This window comes from Kogia breviceps, chromosome 4 (genome assembly GCF_026419965.1).
Source record: "Kogia breviceps isolate mKogBre1 chromosome 4, mKogBre1 haplotype 1, whole genome shotgun sequence".
In the NCBI taxonomy this organism is placed as follows: domain Eukaryota; kingdom Metazoa; phylum Chordata; class Mammalia; order Artiodactyla; family Physeteridae; genus Kogia; species Kogia breviceps.
Genome location: NC_081313.1, coordinates 95,083,934 through 95,100,577, shown reverse-complemented (window position 1 = coordinate 95,100,577; position 16,644 = coordinate 95,083,934). Strand labels below are relative to the sequence as shown.

The 16,644-nt window shown below is 37.3% G+C and overlaps 1 protein-coding gene across 7 annotated transcripts in view; it reads right to left on the bottom strand.

Moving 5' to 3' along the window:
- Nucleotides 1-16,093, bottom strand: part of COMMD10 (COMM domain containing 10) — a 169,897-nt gene extending 153,804 nt beyond the window's left edge. For 3 of the 7 annotated variants that reach the window (XM_067031477.1, XM_059061899.2, XM_067031479.1), the window contains exons 1-4: nucleotides 15,986-16,092; nucleotides 14,481-14,571; nucleotides 6,296-6,406; nucleotides 3,887-4,042 (exon numbers count right to left, since the gene is read on the bottom strand). In XM_067031477.1, coding sequence (XP_066887578.1) covers nucleotides 3,887-4,042; nucleotides 6,296-6,406; nucleotides 14,481-14,571; nucleotides 15,986-16,026 — 399 coding nt within the window. In that variant the 5' untranslated portion in view covers nucleotides 16,027-16,092. Of the gene's footprint in view, nucleotides 1-3,886; nucleotides 4,043-6,295; nucleotides 6,407-14,480; nucleotides 14,572-15,640; nucleotides 15,783-15,985 lie in introns of those variants that run through there. The other 4 variants (XM_059061897.2, XM_059061898.2, XM_067031478.1 and 1 more) reach the window with 4 other exon arrangements.
- Between the last annotated feature and the right edge of the window lie 551 nt (nucleotides 16,094-16,644).

Below are 16,644 nucleotides of genomic sequence, written 5' to 3'. Positions count from 1 at the left end.
GTGAACCTCTAAATGACTGTAAAACAGTCACTGCAAATACAACTTTTGTTCATTATATAATAAATCACTGCCATATATTTTTGTTACAATTTAAATGACATGATCTATTTTCATCCACAGCTATTTTAGTCACCATATCTTAACAGTCATCAGGGCAAAAAAGGAAGATAACATTATAGTTGCCAGAGGTACCATGACATAAAAGAAACAAGGCTCAATTAAGAGAGAGACCAATCTCGGACTTCCCTGGTGGTGCAGCAGTTGAGAATCCCCCTGCCAATGCAGGGGACATGGGTTCGAGCCCTGGTCTGGGAAGATCCCACATGCCGCAGAGCAACTAAAGCCCGTGTGCCACAACTACTGAGCCTGCGCTCTAGAGCCCGTGTGCCACAACTACTGAAACCCACGCACCTAGACCCCGTGCTCTGCAACGAGAAGCCACCGCAATGAGAAGCCCACACACCACAACTAGAGAAAGCCTGCACATAGCAACGAAGACCCAATGCAGCGAAAATAAATAAATAAAATTTTTTTAGAGAAAGAGAGAGCCCAAGCTGATTCCCACTTCACCTTCACCATGGACCACTTGGGTTAACACAATAAAGGTACACTTTTGAAAGTTTTATTTCTTTTTCAAAGATATAAAACACACAGACACGTATACATACACACACACACACACACACACACACAAACTATGTAAACCACCCTGCATAATGCCTGACACAAAAATTTTGCTAACATTTAGGTGGTAGTATAGCACAGTGGCTTAGGAGTGTGACTACTTTGTTAAATCCCAACTCTACCACTTATTTAGCTGCGTGACCGTGGACCAATTATTTAAACTTTCTAATCCTCAGTTTAATTTTAAATATAAACTGTAACTATTAATGGCTCTTACAAGATATAATGCACTTAGTAGAGTTTCTGGCCCACTGTAAACATAAGAAATGTTTGCTATTATTATATGATCTTAATTAGCATTTAAGGTATTAAAAAATGTATTAGCTACCCTCTCATATACTCTGTATTGGCAAAAGATAATTTCCTACATTCTCAAGGGACCAGTGTCATAGGGACCAATTAATCATATCCAACTACTTTTTTGCATATTTTATATGACAACTGATCAAACTACTTCTTAAACAGAAGTTAATGTAATACAACATAAGGAAGAAATATTACTTTTTTTTAAAAATTTTATTTTTGGCTGCGTTGGGTCCTCACCGCGACGCGAGGGCTTTCTCTAGTTGTGGCGAGTGGGGACTACTCTTCATTGTGGTGCATGGGCTTCTCATTGCGGTGGCTTCTCTTGTTGCGGAGCACGGGCTCTAGGCACACGGGCTTCAGTAGTTGTGACACGTAGGCTCAGTAGTTGTGGCTCACAGGTTCTAGAGTGCAGACTCAGTAGTTGTGGTGCATGGGCCTAGCTGCTCTGCAGCATATGGGATCTTCCTGGACCAGGACTTGAACCCGAGTCCCCTGCATTGGCAGGTGGACTCTTAACCACTGCACCACCAGGGAAGCCCCAGAAATATTACTTTTAAAAAAGCAACAAACAATCATCCAGAAAACAATGAAAAATGACTTACTACTAGAGGTGAAAAAAGAAATATTTTTAACTATACAAGTAAACTGTACTTATATAAATGCAAGAAAAAAAACAGAAGAAAATTATATAAGTATAAAAAGTAGGCAAATATTCAAAGGCAAGTGGAGATTTTTTTTTTAATGGCGATGGTTAAAAATATTTTAGGGATAAAAAAATGGAAAACTTTAAATCTGTACAGGATACAGGAAAAAGCAGAAATTAAAATGAAAAATGAAGCTGTGATGTGGAGGATACTTGAGAGCTCTTAGAATGTAGAGTTTAAAAAAAGAGAGAGAAATGAAAACAATACAGGGGCATTTTCTAAAAACCCAGAGCTAGCATCTTTATGTTTCTATTTTATACATTAGATCCCCAGAATTTATTCATCTTATATCTGGAAATTTGTACTCTTTGAACAACGTTGCCTCCATTTCCCTACCCCAGCCCAAGCCCCTGGTAACCACCATCCTACTCTGTTTTATTTTTTTTGCCATACCACCCAGCATGCAGGATCTTAGTTTCCTGACCAGGGATTGAATCTGTGCCCCTGCCATGGAAGCGAGGAGTCTTAACCACTGGACTACCAGGGAAGTCTCTAGCATCTTACTTAATGAAAGACTGAATGCTTCCTCTCTAAAACTGGGAACAAAGCAGGATGTTCAAACTTACCAATCTTATTCAACATCATATTAGAAGTCCTAGTTAGTACAGTAAGGCAGGAAAAACAAAAGCTGAACAAACTGAAATGGAAGAAATAAAACTATCTCTATATTCATGAACAATCTGACTTTCTACAAAGAAAATCACAAGGAAAACCACCAAAAAAACTGCTATAACTAATTAGTGAGTTTACCAAGGTCTTGAATACAATATCAATATATAAAAATCAATTGTGTTTCTATATTCTAGCAGTAAATAACTAGAAACCAAAATTTTAAATCCAGTACCATTTACAACAACAACTACAAAAAAATAAACTTAGGTTAAGAGTGTTCAAATCTAACAAAATATGCTGAAAAATGAAAAACACTGATATAAGAAATCAAACAAGATCTAAATAAATGGAGATATACTCAATACTATTAAGAAGTCATTTCTCTACAAAGTGACCTATAAATTAAACAAAATTGCAATCAAAATTCCAGAGGATTTTTTGCAGATATTAAAAAACCTGGTTTTCAAATTTGTATTAAAAGGTAAAGAAACTAGAATAGCCAAAACAATTATTAAAAAGAACAAAGTCAGCAGATTAACAATACTTGATTTTAAGACTTACTACAAAGCTACAGTAATTAAAGCAGCATGATATTGGCATAAAGATAGACAAATAGATAAATGAAACCAAAAAGAGAGTCTAGAAAGAGATACACAAATATGTCAAACGATTTTTGACAAAGGGGCTAAGGTAATTCAATAACAAAAGGATGTTATCAATAATTATGCTGAAACAAATTGAACATCCATATCAGAAAAAAAAAGAACTTGGACCTGTACCTCATGGCTTATAAATTAACCCAAACTGGATGTTCGACTTAAATATAAAACACAAACTATAAAACACTTAGAAGAAAACAAAAGTTTGTGACATTGCATTAAGCTACAAATTCTTAGATACAAAACCAAAAGCAGTAACAATAAAAGAAAAAAAATGATAAAATCAAACTTGATCAGATTCTAAAGGTTTTACTTTGCAAAAGACAGTTAGAAACTAAAAAGGAAAGCTACAGACTAAGAGAAAATATCTGCAAATCATATATCTGACAAAGGACTCGAAGATTCACAAAACTCAACAGAAAGAAAACAAACACCTTCTATAAACTGTAACAACCAAAAACACAAGAACAAAAACAAAACCCATGCATTTCTATATGCTGGGATTTACACTTGTAATTGTCCTCTATATTTATATTACTATAATTCTTTATCTGTCACAGTGTGGAAATACAGTTAGACAAAAGATCTGAACAGACACTTCACAAAAGGAGACATATGGATGGCAAGTAAGTACATAAAAAGATAATCATCATAATCTGTTATTAGGAAAATGTAAATTAAAAACACAAGATATCATTACAAAACCTAACAAAATAGCTTTAATACAGACAACTGACAATACCAGGGGCTGACAAGGATTTGGAACTACCAGAATGCTCATATAATGCTGGTGAAAATGCAAAATAACACCAATCACAAATATTTCCAGAAAACTTAAGAGGAGAGTGGAACTTCTCACATATAATAATTTATGCCATACATACATATTGAAAAATATATTTTCAGTAGTATATCCTATACCTTGTGGGGTGCAAGAATCCTCTGCCTGAATTTTTCAATTGTTTCTTGACCCATAGAAGACCAAGCATTGACAAATGCTTCTGTTTTGTCTTGTCTAAGATGAATGTTCTCTAACTGCTGCTGCAAAGCTGCTGGCTTCACATTGTAATATACTGCCTATTAAAGAGGAAAAAAAAATTATATATATCCCTACTGTTCATACAGAGACCTTGAACTGTAATCAAATACAACATTATTTTAAATGATTTAAATTTTAAAAATTTCATATTTCTGCTGAAGAGATTTTTTTATTATTTTACAAATAATAATATACTCAACCAAGGGCTGGAAGATTCAGAATTAAATGGCCTAAATTATTCAAGCTAAACTGCTTCATTTTTGCCTGTGGTTTAAGTAATACTAAATCCCCTTAACAGAAAAACTTCTATGCTTTGGCTATGTAAATGGTATCCTAATTAAAAGTTCATTTCCTTATTTCACTTCATTATTTCAAATAAGTACACAGTAGTTTTGTTTCCCAACTATCAAAATTTTTCCAAGAAACACTTTCTCAAAACCACGTTCATCTACCAACTTCCTAGGTAATATATAATAAAAAATTGAAAACTTTTTTCACGGTGATACCTGTTGTTTTTTACATTATTCTGAAAAAACTTTCTCATAAACTCTAGGCTGCTCTGCCCTATTCAGTTATCCTTTTCTTCTACTGAAGGTTCACCAAGGATAAGAACCATAATCATCTTTATGATCTGTAATCTGTATAAGGCTTCATGTAGTAGATGCCTAGCAGCTTGTTCTCCTAACAGTATCTATTCACTAGAATGCCCAGGAAACTACAGGGTTGTTCATTGTGAAATAAACTTTTATTTCAGAAGTATTCTACTTAATTAAACAACAGAAACGTATTAATAATCTATTTTTATAGCTACTATGGAGAACAGTATGGAGGTTCCTTAAAAAACTAAAAATAGAACTACCATATGACCCAGCAATCCCACTACTGGACAAATATCCTGAGAAAAGCATAATTCAAAAAGACACATGTACCCCAATGTTCACTGCAGCACTATATACAATAGCCAGGACATGGAAGCAACCTAAGTGTCCATCGACAGATGAATGGATAAAGAAGATGTGGCACATATATACAATGGAATATTACTCCGCCATAAAAAGAAACAAAACTGAGTTATTTGTAGTGAGGTGGATGGACCTAGAATCTGTCATACAGAGTGAAGTAAGTCAGAAAGAGAAAATCAAATACTGTATGCTAACCCATATATATGGAATCTTAAAAAAAAAAAGGTTCTGATGAGCCTAGGGGCAGGACAGGAATAAAGATGCAGACGTAGAGAATGGATTTGAGGACACGGGGAGGGGGAAGGGTAAGCTGGGATGAAGTGAGAGAGTAACATTGACATATATACACTACCAAGTGTAAAACAGCTAGTGGGAAGCAGCTGCATAACACAGGGAGATCAGCTGAGTGCTTTGTGACCACCTAGAGGGGTGGGATAGGGAGGGTGGGAGGGAGAAGCAAGAGGGAGGGGACATGGGGATGTATGTATACGTATAGCTGATTAACTTTGTTATACAGCAAAAACTAACCCAACATTGTAAAGCAATTACACTCCAATAAACATGTTAAAAAAAAGAATTTATTTTTAGCCCAGCAATGTGCTACATTTACATAAGATGCACAGAAAATGTGATCCTGGCCCCATACAAATTCCAAACCTAGTGAAGGAGACACAACTGACATACATGAAATAATGAAAAGACTAACAGTGTGCTCTACCATGATGAGTCAAGCATAAAAGGAATCCAAATAAGGGGAGGATTGCAAGTATAAGGGCTCAAGTCTGCAGTGGGAGATGTGATTTGAACAGAACAATGAACTTGAACAAGGAACTGAATTTAGATGTAAAGAAGGGATGCAGAAGAACAGCTCAGTAGGAAGAAATAGTATGACAAAAGGTCCTTTGACAAATATTTCTTTTCTAAATGTTTTATTTATCAACCTACTCAAATAAATCCTCCAAAATCATTTATTAAATTTCTTAAATAAAATGTGTTCATTTTTCCAAATCATTTTTCCAAATTATTATACCAAGTAACAATAAATTTGAATCTTTTTTAACTGTCTCAAGTCAATGAAGTCTTGATTCATACTGTCAAATACTTTACTCATGCTGCTCAACACTAAGACTATTTTAGTAGAATGCAATACCATGGAAAAATAATCACACATTCAAAATTTTTTTACTACATCAAAATTTTTTGATAAAACATATTCACAGCTTCCATCTGTATATTTGAGAAAAATAAGATAAAATGTTATAGATATCACAACAATGCAAACATGTAGTAAACAAACCATGGTTAGGAAATTTGGGGCAATAAAAATACCTGTTCTAAAATAAAAGATATTGTTTCAAGAACTAGGTGAAGATCTTGTCTCTCCAGAGAAAATGCAGCTTGAAGTTTTTCTTCCTCTTCTTCACTGAAACTATTCTCAGCCTACAACACAGAAAGCAATCTATTAGCATACACTCAGATATTCAAAACATAGATACTCAACAGAAGATTCATTTATTCATATGACAATGAGAACTTGAAAGAAAGAAAGTAAATCCATCCTAGAAAGAAACTGTTGTGTCTGTAAATTTCAATATCTTAAAATCATAGTACATTTCATTACCTGGCTCTTGCCAAACAAATTTCAGTATTTAAAAAAACCCAGTATTTTCAATTCTATGATTTATAGGAGGTGGAAAATCATGGTAAATAACATAAACGATGGATATTTAACATATACACTAATATGTATAAAATGGATAACTAAAAAGAACCTGCTGTATAAAAAAATTTTGTTTAAATGGACATTTAGAAAAAACAATACTACAAGGTAAAACCCTAAAATGTTAACAATAATTAATAGTAATTTCCATCTTTACTCACAACATTATAATCAACTATATTCCAGTATAAAATAAAAATTAAGAAAGAAAATTTAAAAAACATTGGGGGGGGAAACACCTTCTCTGTAATAACACTATCCAATTATAATGGGCCCCAGCAACTCTTCTAAGAGCCCAAAGCAAAATTTCCATTTAAGAGAACAGCATTTTAAGATAGAAAATACCTGGGGGCTCCTTTCCTTTGGTAGCTCTTTCCTCCCCCCAACTCACCCCAAAACCTCTGCCAGTATATGACCTTACCTAGCCCTAAGCCCCTGTAGGCATTTAATAAGAGGGAGCCTACCATGGAAGCACTAAACAGATAAAAACTGTTAACCTTGAGAACCTTTATCTACATCCTCCATTACCTAGCACCAGGATTCCCACCAGATAGAGAGGTGGCAACTAGTTTAACCCTTAGGATTATTTTATTAAAAGTCAATGGGTTATGGGATGCAGCAAAAGCAATTCTTAGAGGGAAATTTACAGTGATACAGGCCTTTAAGAAACAAAAAAAAATCTCAAATAATCTAACCCACCACCTAAAAGAATTAGAAAAACAAACAAAACCTAAATTCAGAAGAAGGAAGGAGCTAATAAAGGTCAGAGAGGAAATAAATAAAATAGAGATTAAAAAAACAATAGAAAAAAAAAATCAATAAAACCAAGAGCTGGTTCTTTGAAAGGGTAAACAAAACTGATGAACCTCTGGCCAGGCTCACTAAGAAAAGAGAGAAGACCCAAATAAACAAAATAAGAAATGAAAGAGGAGAAATCACAACTGATACTGCAGAACTACAAAAAAAATATACACACACATATATATATATATTTACTGAGTACTTATTATGTGCTATATAGACAGTTTATGTCCTCAGGAGTACTATCCTCTAGTTAGAAAGACAAATTAAGAACAAATAATTGTTCCAATAACTTCCCTTTTTAATGAGTTCTGCAAAAGTATGGATTATTATAAAAGCATATATAAAGCGACAAATTAAGTCTTTTTGATAATTTTAATATTTTCCAAAACTTACACATTACACACATTACTTTTATAAGCAATATATGAAAGAAAGAACTTAGCCATCTGAGTATAACTTCTGGCTAGTCTCCTTTCTTTCATTTCCAAAACAATCTCCTTGATCTAAAGACTGGTTTTTCAAGTATGAAAAACATACACTATTAGAATTGCTTTCAAATAAAAATACTTTATCTACACACACCAAAAACAACTTTCCCTGTTGCTGCCTCTCCCCAACAGCTGCATGGAGAAGTTTCAGAAGTCCATGCCTTAACAGTTTAAGATGAGGTACAACTTAACAATTGCTCAAGTGAAGCAGCATTAGAACTTTAAGCTGGCATATGTTTGGTTTGGGGAGGCTAGTCACCAGAACTCCAAGGTATCTACTACCTGTTTTATGACTGAGAAAAGCATGAACCCAATTTGGCCAAAATACCAATCACTTACCTCAAGAGCAATGTTTTGATTTTAAAATTCCAGAATTTCTGTGACTACCACACACTTTCTTGAAATAATGACCTACAGTACCAGACTTTATCAATATGAGGAAGAGAATAACAGTATTACTCATGTACAATCAATGAACCACCTGCTGCACTAAACTCAATGGATATGTACAATTTAACTTCCAAGTTTGTCAATTTGATTCCTTTAAATATACACCAAACAAGATATTTTGACAACATAAAAATAGTGATTGAGCACGTAGAAAAATAAACTTCAGTGTCCTCAATATGTACAAGAAATTGAGACTTCTTTTTTTTTAAGATTTTTTTTTTTTTGATGTGGACCATTTTTAAAGTCTTTATTGAATTTGTTACAATACTGCTTCTGCTTTATGTTTTGGTTTTTTGGCCACGAGGCATGTGGGATCTTAGCTCCCCGACCAGGGATCAAACCCACTTCCCCTGCATTGGAAGGCAGATTCTTAACCAATGGATGACCAGGGAAGTCCCGAGACTTTTAAAAAGAACAAGAAAAGGGACATTCTCAAGATCTTCAAGGGCATCATATTAATAAAGTGGTTTGGAGTGAAGGGGGACAAGGGAACATGTATCTCCCTCCATCCACTGGTACATGAAACGTGCACCCTTATAATAAGGTGGCGCTTAAAATATGTGAGCAGAACAACAAATGGAGAATAAAATACAGCCATGAAACAAAGTTCCAAATCCACAGTAAATATCTTGCTCAGCAAAGACCCTGGGTAGATCAATATTAAATGTAAGTCACTCTATTTGCTTCCAGACAGCAGCAGGTTAACTTCTTCCTAGGTACCAAAAGTAACCCACACATATCTGGGTGTTGAAGAGAAAGTAAAGGAGATACATTCGTTTTTACTCTCTCAATGGGAGAAATTTAAGGCCCACGTTTATAAAATTAGAGAGCAAGTGTCCAAGAAACTTAAATTTTAAATGGAAAATGGATGTTAATTTTTTCTATATATTTAAAAAGCATATGCCATAAACATATATACACAGGCAGAAAGGAAAAACAGTATTTAAAAAGAATAACTGCTGTATGGCTTGACATGGAAAGATCTTAGATACAAGTGATAAGTGAAAAAGGTAAACAGTATAATGCCACTTATGACCGCATTTATGTAAAAACCAAAAATTTCTACTTATATATGCGTGCACATATGTTTGCACATCTGTATTTATTAATACTTGAAAAAAAGACCTGGAAAGATGAAAACCAAATCGACAACAAAGACTACTTCTAGGGAGGTGTCGTGGTTTTATCATATCTGCAAATTCTTTTAACACTCCTCTGTTCAAAAGATGGAGCCTAATTTCTTCTCCCCTGAATATGAGCCAGACTTACTGACTTACTTCTAACCAGCAGAATACAGTAAAAGTGAAGGCATGTGATATCCAAGCCTAGGTCATAAAAGGACAGCACCTCCCTCTCTTGGACCACTCATTCTGGAAGAAGACAACTTCCATGTCAGGAGCAAAGGCCCATGTGACAAGGAACTAACTGGTGCCACCATCTAGCCATGTTAGAAGGAAATCCTCTACCCCAGTCAAAACTTCAGGTACCAGCTGCCCCAACCAACGTCTGAGAGCAGTTTCATGAGAATCCCAAGCCAGGACCACCCAGCCAAGCCACTGCTAAATTCCTGACTTACAGGAAGGGTGAGAGATAAATGTTTATTGTTGGTTTAATCTGCTAAATTTAGGGGAAATTTGCAATTCAGCAATAGATAACTCACACAGGAGAGAATTAAGACAAGCTCTGACTCACATACACAGGAATACACACACACCAACACCACAATGGAAGAACACGTGGTCCTAGTAGTCTGCATATGCCATAATTTAAAACGTATATATATCATTTTAACCTAATAAACTAAGTTGTAAGAAGCCCTCCAGCTTATATTAAGTACAAAATAAATGCATTTTCAGAGATAAGCTACTCTTTTCTTTTTTTGTCCACACAGGTGAGGCCAATTCTTCTTTGAACAGGACTGTGCTGCACATCGTTAGGACATTTAAAGTCCCAGGGCATTAAATGCCAGCAACACCCTCCATACACTGTAACAACAACAACAACAAAATCCTCAGGCATTTCTGTATGCTGGGGTTTACATCTGTGACTGTCCTTTATATTAATATAATGAGACTTCTCTATCTATCATAATGAGGAAGTATGGTGGTTCCCACAAGTCAATCTATCAAATAAAAGAACTTTAACTGTTAAAAGCAATTTTTCTGAAATGTACGGTACCCATTCTAGACTTCTGTAAACAAAGTATATTGGATTACACTAGATTCTTGTAATAAGTCAGATCATAATTACGATCATCCAAGTTCCGTGCTGCAGTAAGTTTCCTAAAGAACTGCTAAGATACACTGATGATTTTTCACTTCAGAAAAAACCCTCAGATTTCTTTGCTTTTGTATTTCTTGTGTCTGATTTTCATAATTCTTCCATTTCAATCTACACCCAGCAGTCGATTCTTGAAACTGTCTACATGCCCCATTATAGGAGTGCCTTCACCCCCCAGTTTGCTGTTGCTAGTCGGCCATGGCCAGAAATCCAGACACCTCATCTCGCAGAATTAGACATATAACATAGTAACATCTATAGGCTTTGTAGGAGGGCCTAAGAGTCTCTGGAGCAAGGTACACGAGGGTTTTTTTTTAGTTGCATGAGTGTGACAGCTATTTTAAAAACTTAAGAGGCCACAAATGTTTGTTTTTAAGTTCATAGATAAGGAAGTTACTCTGATTTCCTTCAGTGTTTCCCAAGGCAGACTCTATTAGCATGCAGGATGAGACAATTCTTTGTACAGGACTGCCCTACTCACTGCAAGACATTTAAAGGTACACATATAAAATGGAATATTACTCAGCCATTAAAAAGTATGAAATAATGCCACTTGCAGCAACGTGGATGGACCTAGAGATTGTCAAACTGAGTGAAGTAAGTCAGACAGAGAAAGACAAGTATCCAATGATATCGCTTATATGCGGAATCTACAAAAAAGATATAAATGAACTTATTTACAAAACAGAAACAGACTCACAGACTTAGAAAACGAACTTATGGTTACCAGGGGGGAAGGGATAGTTAAGGAGATTGGGATTGACATGTACACACTCCTATATTTAAAATGGATAACCAACAAGGACCTACTGTACAGCACAGGGAACTCTGCTCAATATTATGTAACAACCTAAATGGGAAAAGAATTTGAAAAAGAATAGATCCGTGTATATGTAAAACTGAATCACTCTGCTGTACACGTGAAACTAACACAACGTTGTTAATCAACTATACTCCAATATAATATAAAAAGTTAAAAAAAAAACCAAAGTTCCTGGGCATTAAATGCCACCAGCACCCTCCACACATTGGTAACAAACCACCCAAAATTCCCAAGTATTCCTATATGCCACAATTGCTCAGGAATAGGGCCAGTTCAAAGAGGACTCCCAGACCCATACTTAGGCGTGCCCATATTCTATACCTAAGCTTATCTTCCCCACGTTCATTTCTACTAGAGATTCCAAGGAACCAGCCTGGAGAAAAACAGATACCCTCTGCCCACAATCCCATTTTACCAAGATCAAACTTGGTAAAATCAAAGTGTCAAGCTGATAACATTAAGAATAGCAACCAATCCCTAAACCTCTTCACCAACTTACCTGCATGCGGTTTCACTGCTCTCAGGACTCTGCCTGGCCCAAGGCAAAGGCCAACTTGACAGACCAAGAGTACATCAAAGAAAGCTGGCAGATCTGAGATGTCGCTGCAAACTCTTTGATAAGAGCCCTTATCACAACTGGAGTCCCTCTGGAAGAACATTCCCTAAAACTGTCCGGGCGGGTTCGGGGAGTGGGGATGGGCTGCCCCTTTCCTGACTTTCTCTCCTGACTTTCTGCAGGCAAGTAATCAAATACAGATGTTTCTGTCCTCAGCTGCTTCAGCTCTCAACAACCACACCGTCTCACCTCTACTTCCCACCTCTGAGGGCACAGCATTCAAACACCTCTGTGGAATGCTTTGGCCATTCAGTTACTCTAAGATAGATATTAATGTTTTCTCAACTGCAGAGGGTCAAGAGTTTCCTGCAGATGTTCCATCCTCCCTCGTATGAAGAACAAAAGATGTATAGAAGTGTTTTTGTCCCATATCACTTTGTATGTGTTTAAGAAGGCAGCCACCCACAACACTGTAAATCAGCTATACTTCAATTGAAAAATACAATAAAATAAACAAAATAAAAATAAAAAAGAAGGCAGTCACCAACTCAGACAATCAAAGAAACTCTGTATCAACTGCCTGCATCATTCACTTTTGGACTGATTTATATACCGTTTCACACTCTTTCCTGAGGTTTACTGTAATGGGTCAGAGGCATGGATTCTGGAGCCAGACTGCCTTACTAGCTAGCTGTGTGACCCTGGACAAATTACTTAACTGGTCTCTATCTCAGTTTCTTCATGGATAAAATAAGGATGACAACAGTACTTACTTCCTAAGGGTGCTGTGAGGATCAGATGAGTTAATACCACAAAGCCATCAGAACAGCACCGGTCACAGAGGGAGCAATGGAACTGTGAATAGCAAACACTACAGAATGTAGCTGCTATTGTTATTGTGGCTGTTCCTCCTGTTTCTCCTTCTACATCACAAATTCCTTACAGGCAGAAATTCAGAGAACCTATATTCATTTTGTGTTTCCCATGGCAAGGAAAAGAATGAACTCCAAGAATAGCTATTGAGTGCCAACTGCATAAGTATCAATGTATCAAGTGTGGGAAATATAAAGATGAGTAAGACATGATACTTAAAATATTCAAGGTCAGAGAAAGACCCCGTAATCACGAAACAAATACTTATGATGTAAGTAAAAAGTGAGGTGAGGATGAACCAAGTGTTTTAGAAGCAAAGAAGAGAGGATGAGCTGCTGAGAGTAGGACTGTCAAATCCTTGAAAGATGAATAGTTTATTCACTAAAGAAGGGAAGATATTTCAGGTAAGGGAAAGTGTATATTACACAGACACCAAGTCGAAAAAGTTCACAGTACGTTCCAGTAAAAGAGCAGAGTCCAAGGTAACTGAAACACTTGCAAAGTGGGGAAAACACAGACTGTACCTATATTGTAACGTTATTAAAATACAATGTTAAGGAATATGAACTTTTTCCCATGAGCAACGGCAAGTCATTGATGGCTTTGAACACTGTAAAGATATGATCAACTTTTTTTTTTTTTAGGAAAAAAATATTTGGAAAGATAAATGAAACAGCACCATGAAGAAGTGATAAGAAGGTAGAAGACTACAGACAGCGGTACCAGTCTGAAGGTAACTGCTGTAGTCCAAGGGAGAAATAATAAGGGTCTGAACTAGGACTAGGAAGAGAACTTGGATTTGAGAGATACTTCAGAGGGAGAAAGGGCAGGGCTTTGGGACTGGCCTCTGGCCAGGAAAAGTAAGAGGTAAAGAGTCTGGGTTCTCATTTAATGATGATACTTTGCACCAGGGAGAGCAGTTAATGGGCACTCCTTAAACACATGTTGAATAGAATTAAATTTTATTAACCTGATAAAGAAGTTAACTAAGTAATGTCAGCAAGTTAACCAAGTAATGAATTACTAAGCATCCATACATCCAAGATAACCACACCCTTAAAATAAAAGTGGAAGAGAAAGATTAAATGAAAAATTACATACTGGTTGATAGCAAAACTACAGAGTTATTTTTAAGATGAAGAATGAAATCATGATATCAGAATTTTCCCAAAGCGTGATCCACAGAGCCTTGGTCTCAAAATAAATACCATGATAAAACAGTTCCCTGGTCAAACACATTTGGAAAATTTGGCACACAACATTCACGCTTAAATATTTACTATTAACACTACCATAAAATATAGTCTGAAAAGTTCCATGATTTAAAAAAATTAATTTGAATGAAGACAGATGTTCCCAAACTTTTGACCGTGGGATATTATCACATTTTCTAGAGACCCGGTGTTCCTGAGGACATGCTGGAGAAAAATACCTCGCAAAAAGTACTTCAAGTAGAAACCTAGAGTTGCAGTGGAATCACGAGAATATATTATAATCTATAGAAGTGCAAACATACAAACCTTCAGGTGAAGTTTTTGAAGAATTCGGGTGAGCAATCGTGGAAATCTTCCTATATCTATTTCATTTATCAGCGACACTGCTTTTTTCATGCTAAATAAATTCATAAAACAAAGTTTTAAAATGAGTTTTCCCCAAGTGGTACTGTAGTTACTGTTAGTACAGCTGTCTGTAAGGTTTCATTTCGACAACTCTGCTTGCTACAGGTAAGTCTGAGTAAAATAAAGAAAAACAGATGATGGCCAGCAAAGGCAGGACGTTTCCAAAAGATACCCCCAAAAGTATTTCTGTTGAAAAGGTCTATTTGGCTAATTTTCTCTTTCTTCTGGGCAAGGCAAACTACTAGGAGAAGCTTGCACTCTGTGGGGAATGGTATTAATTTAGGAGTGAAAGTTTATGTATCCACTTAACTCAAAACAGAACTTTAAGAACAGTGGAAGGAGGGAAATGGCAATTACACCAAAAATAGAAAGAAAAGACTGCTGCATGGCAGGTAATGGAATTTAAAAAAAAAACTACATACAATATCATTTGGGGTCACTAAGTACACAGCTGTTTTAAAACCCTGTTTCAATTGTGATAATCAACTTAAATTATATGATAAGAACAATTCTACTGCACCACATTGAATATGGTTTACTGATATGATACCCAGGACACTGGTGTGAGAAAAGGAACTGGCTGTCAGAACTCAAGTAATCAAAAAAGGAAAAACTTCAAAATGTCAACTCTCTTCTTCAAAAAGACTCCTGTCCAATCTAGACACAAAGTTATTCTCCAGCCTCAATTATCTGTCTGTATACTTCCGCACTTTTCTGCATCCACACACCACCAGCACTATTATTTTTCATTAAATGGAGTCATTTTTACTTAATTTTATTTTAAAACATAACTTTACCTCACCACCATAGACAGCCGACCTTACCTACAATAAACAGAATGAACTAAATAAACAAATGAACTCAAATGAAAAGAAAAGCAATGTTACTAAATTCTGGCTAGATACTGTTACAAGCCAAAACTCCTGGCCTGAGGCCTAGTCTATCTTGATTGAAAAGGTATATATTAACGCGTCTTAGGTATTAAAGACTATCCGGGACCAATAGGAGACTTTCTCATAATCAGGAGGTCTGAAAGAGAACTGAAAACGGAAACGGAATACCTTTCCACGTGATTTCAGTGTTACTCCAGGATGGCTTGGGTACCTGCGATACAGCCTCGGGGAACGGTGACACTGACCACACACTGTCGTACTGACCTCAGCTGCCCAGGCCCACTGTAAGCCCACGCAGGTGAACTACTATGCAGGTGGAAGCACCCGCAGTCTCGCGCAATCCCGCGGGGCCCGCACTGCGACTCTGCCAGCCCCGCGCCCGCCCCTCCGGACACCCGCGGCCCCGTACCTGCCCCTCCCGCCCCGGGCCCCCACCCGCGCCTCGGCGACAGACAGCAGCAGCATTCTTACGCCTGCCCTGCCCGCGCTGCCCCCGTGCTCAGCCGGGGTTACCTGGGACTCTCCCGCAGAATCAGCGCCGCGGACGCCGCCATCCTCGAAGCTCTCTTGCCCCGCCGCCAGGATCAGCTGCTTGGAGTCTAACCAATGGCGGCGGCAGCGGCGGACGGCAAGCCGGAAGGCTCAAGCCGCGCAGGGGCCGCGCCGCTGCGGTCCTGCGGTCCTGGAGGGGCGAAGGGCCCTCCCCATCGTCCTCCCCGCCACTCCCGCCGTTCCGAGTTAAGGCTGTACATATATTAATTTATTTATATGTACATATTTGCCTATTATATTATATATGCATACCTGGATATGGTGTGGCTATTTTTATGTGTTATGTAGATAATGTGTGTGTATAAACATACGTTTACGCGTGGGTACATATACACATACTTTTTTTTTGGAAGAAAAAGTTTAAGCAGTGCCCACGGTGTCTGGCCTGCGCTGCAAATGGGCAGGTAGTGGAACGCGCTCCCCGAAGGAGCCCAGGGCCAGCTCCACCCTGTGCCCTGCGCCACCAGCCCTTTCTGTATATACATCCCTGGAACTCTGCAGTGCCCCACGCGGAGCCTGGGTTCTTTGTACTTTTATTCGTTCAGTAGTGTTCTTTGAGCACCTACTGTGTGCCAGGCACTATGCTACACACTCGGGATACAAAAGACCAAAATTCCTGC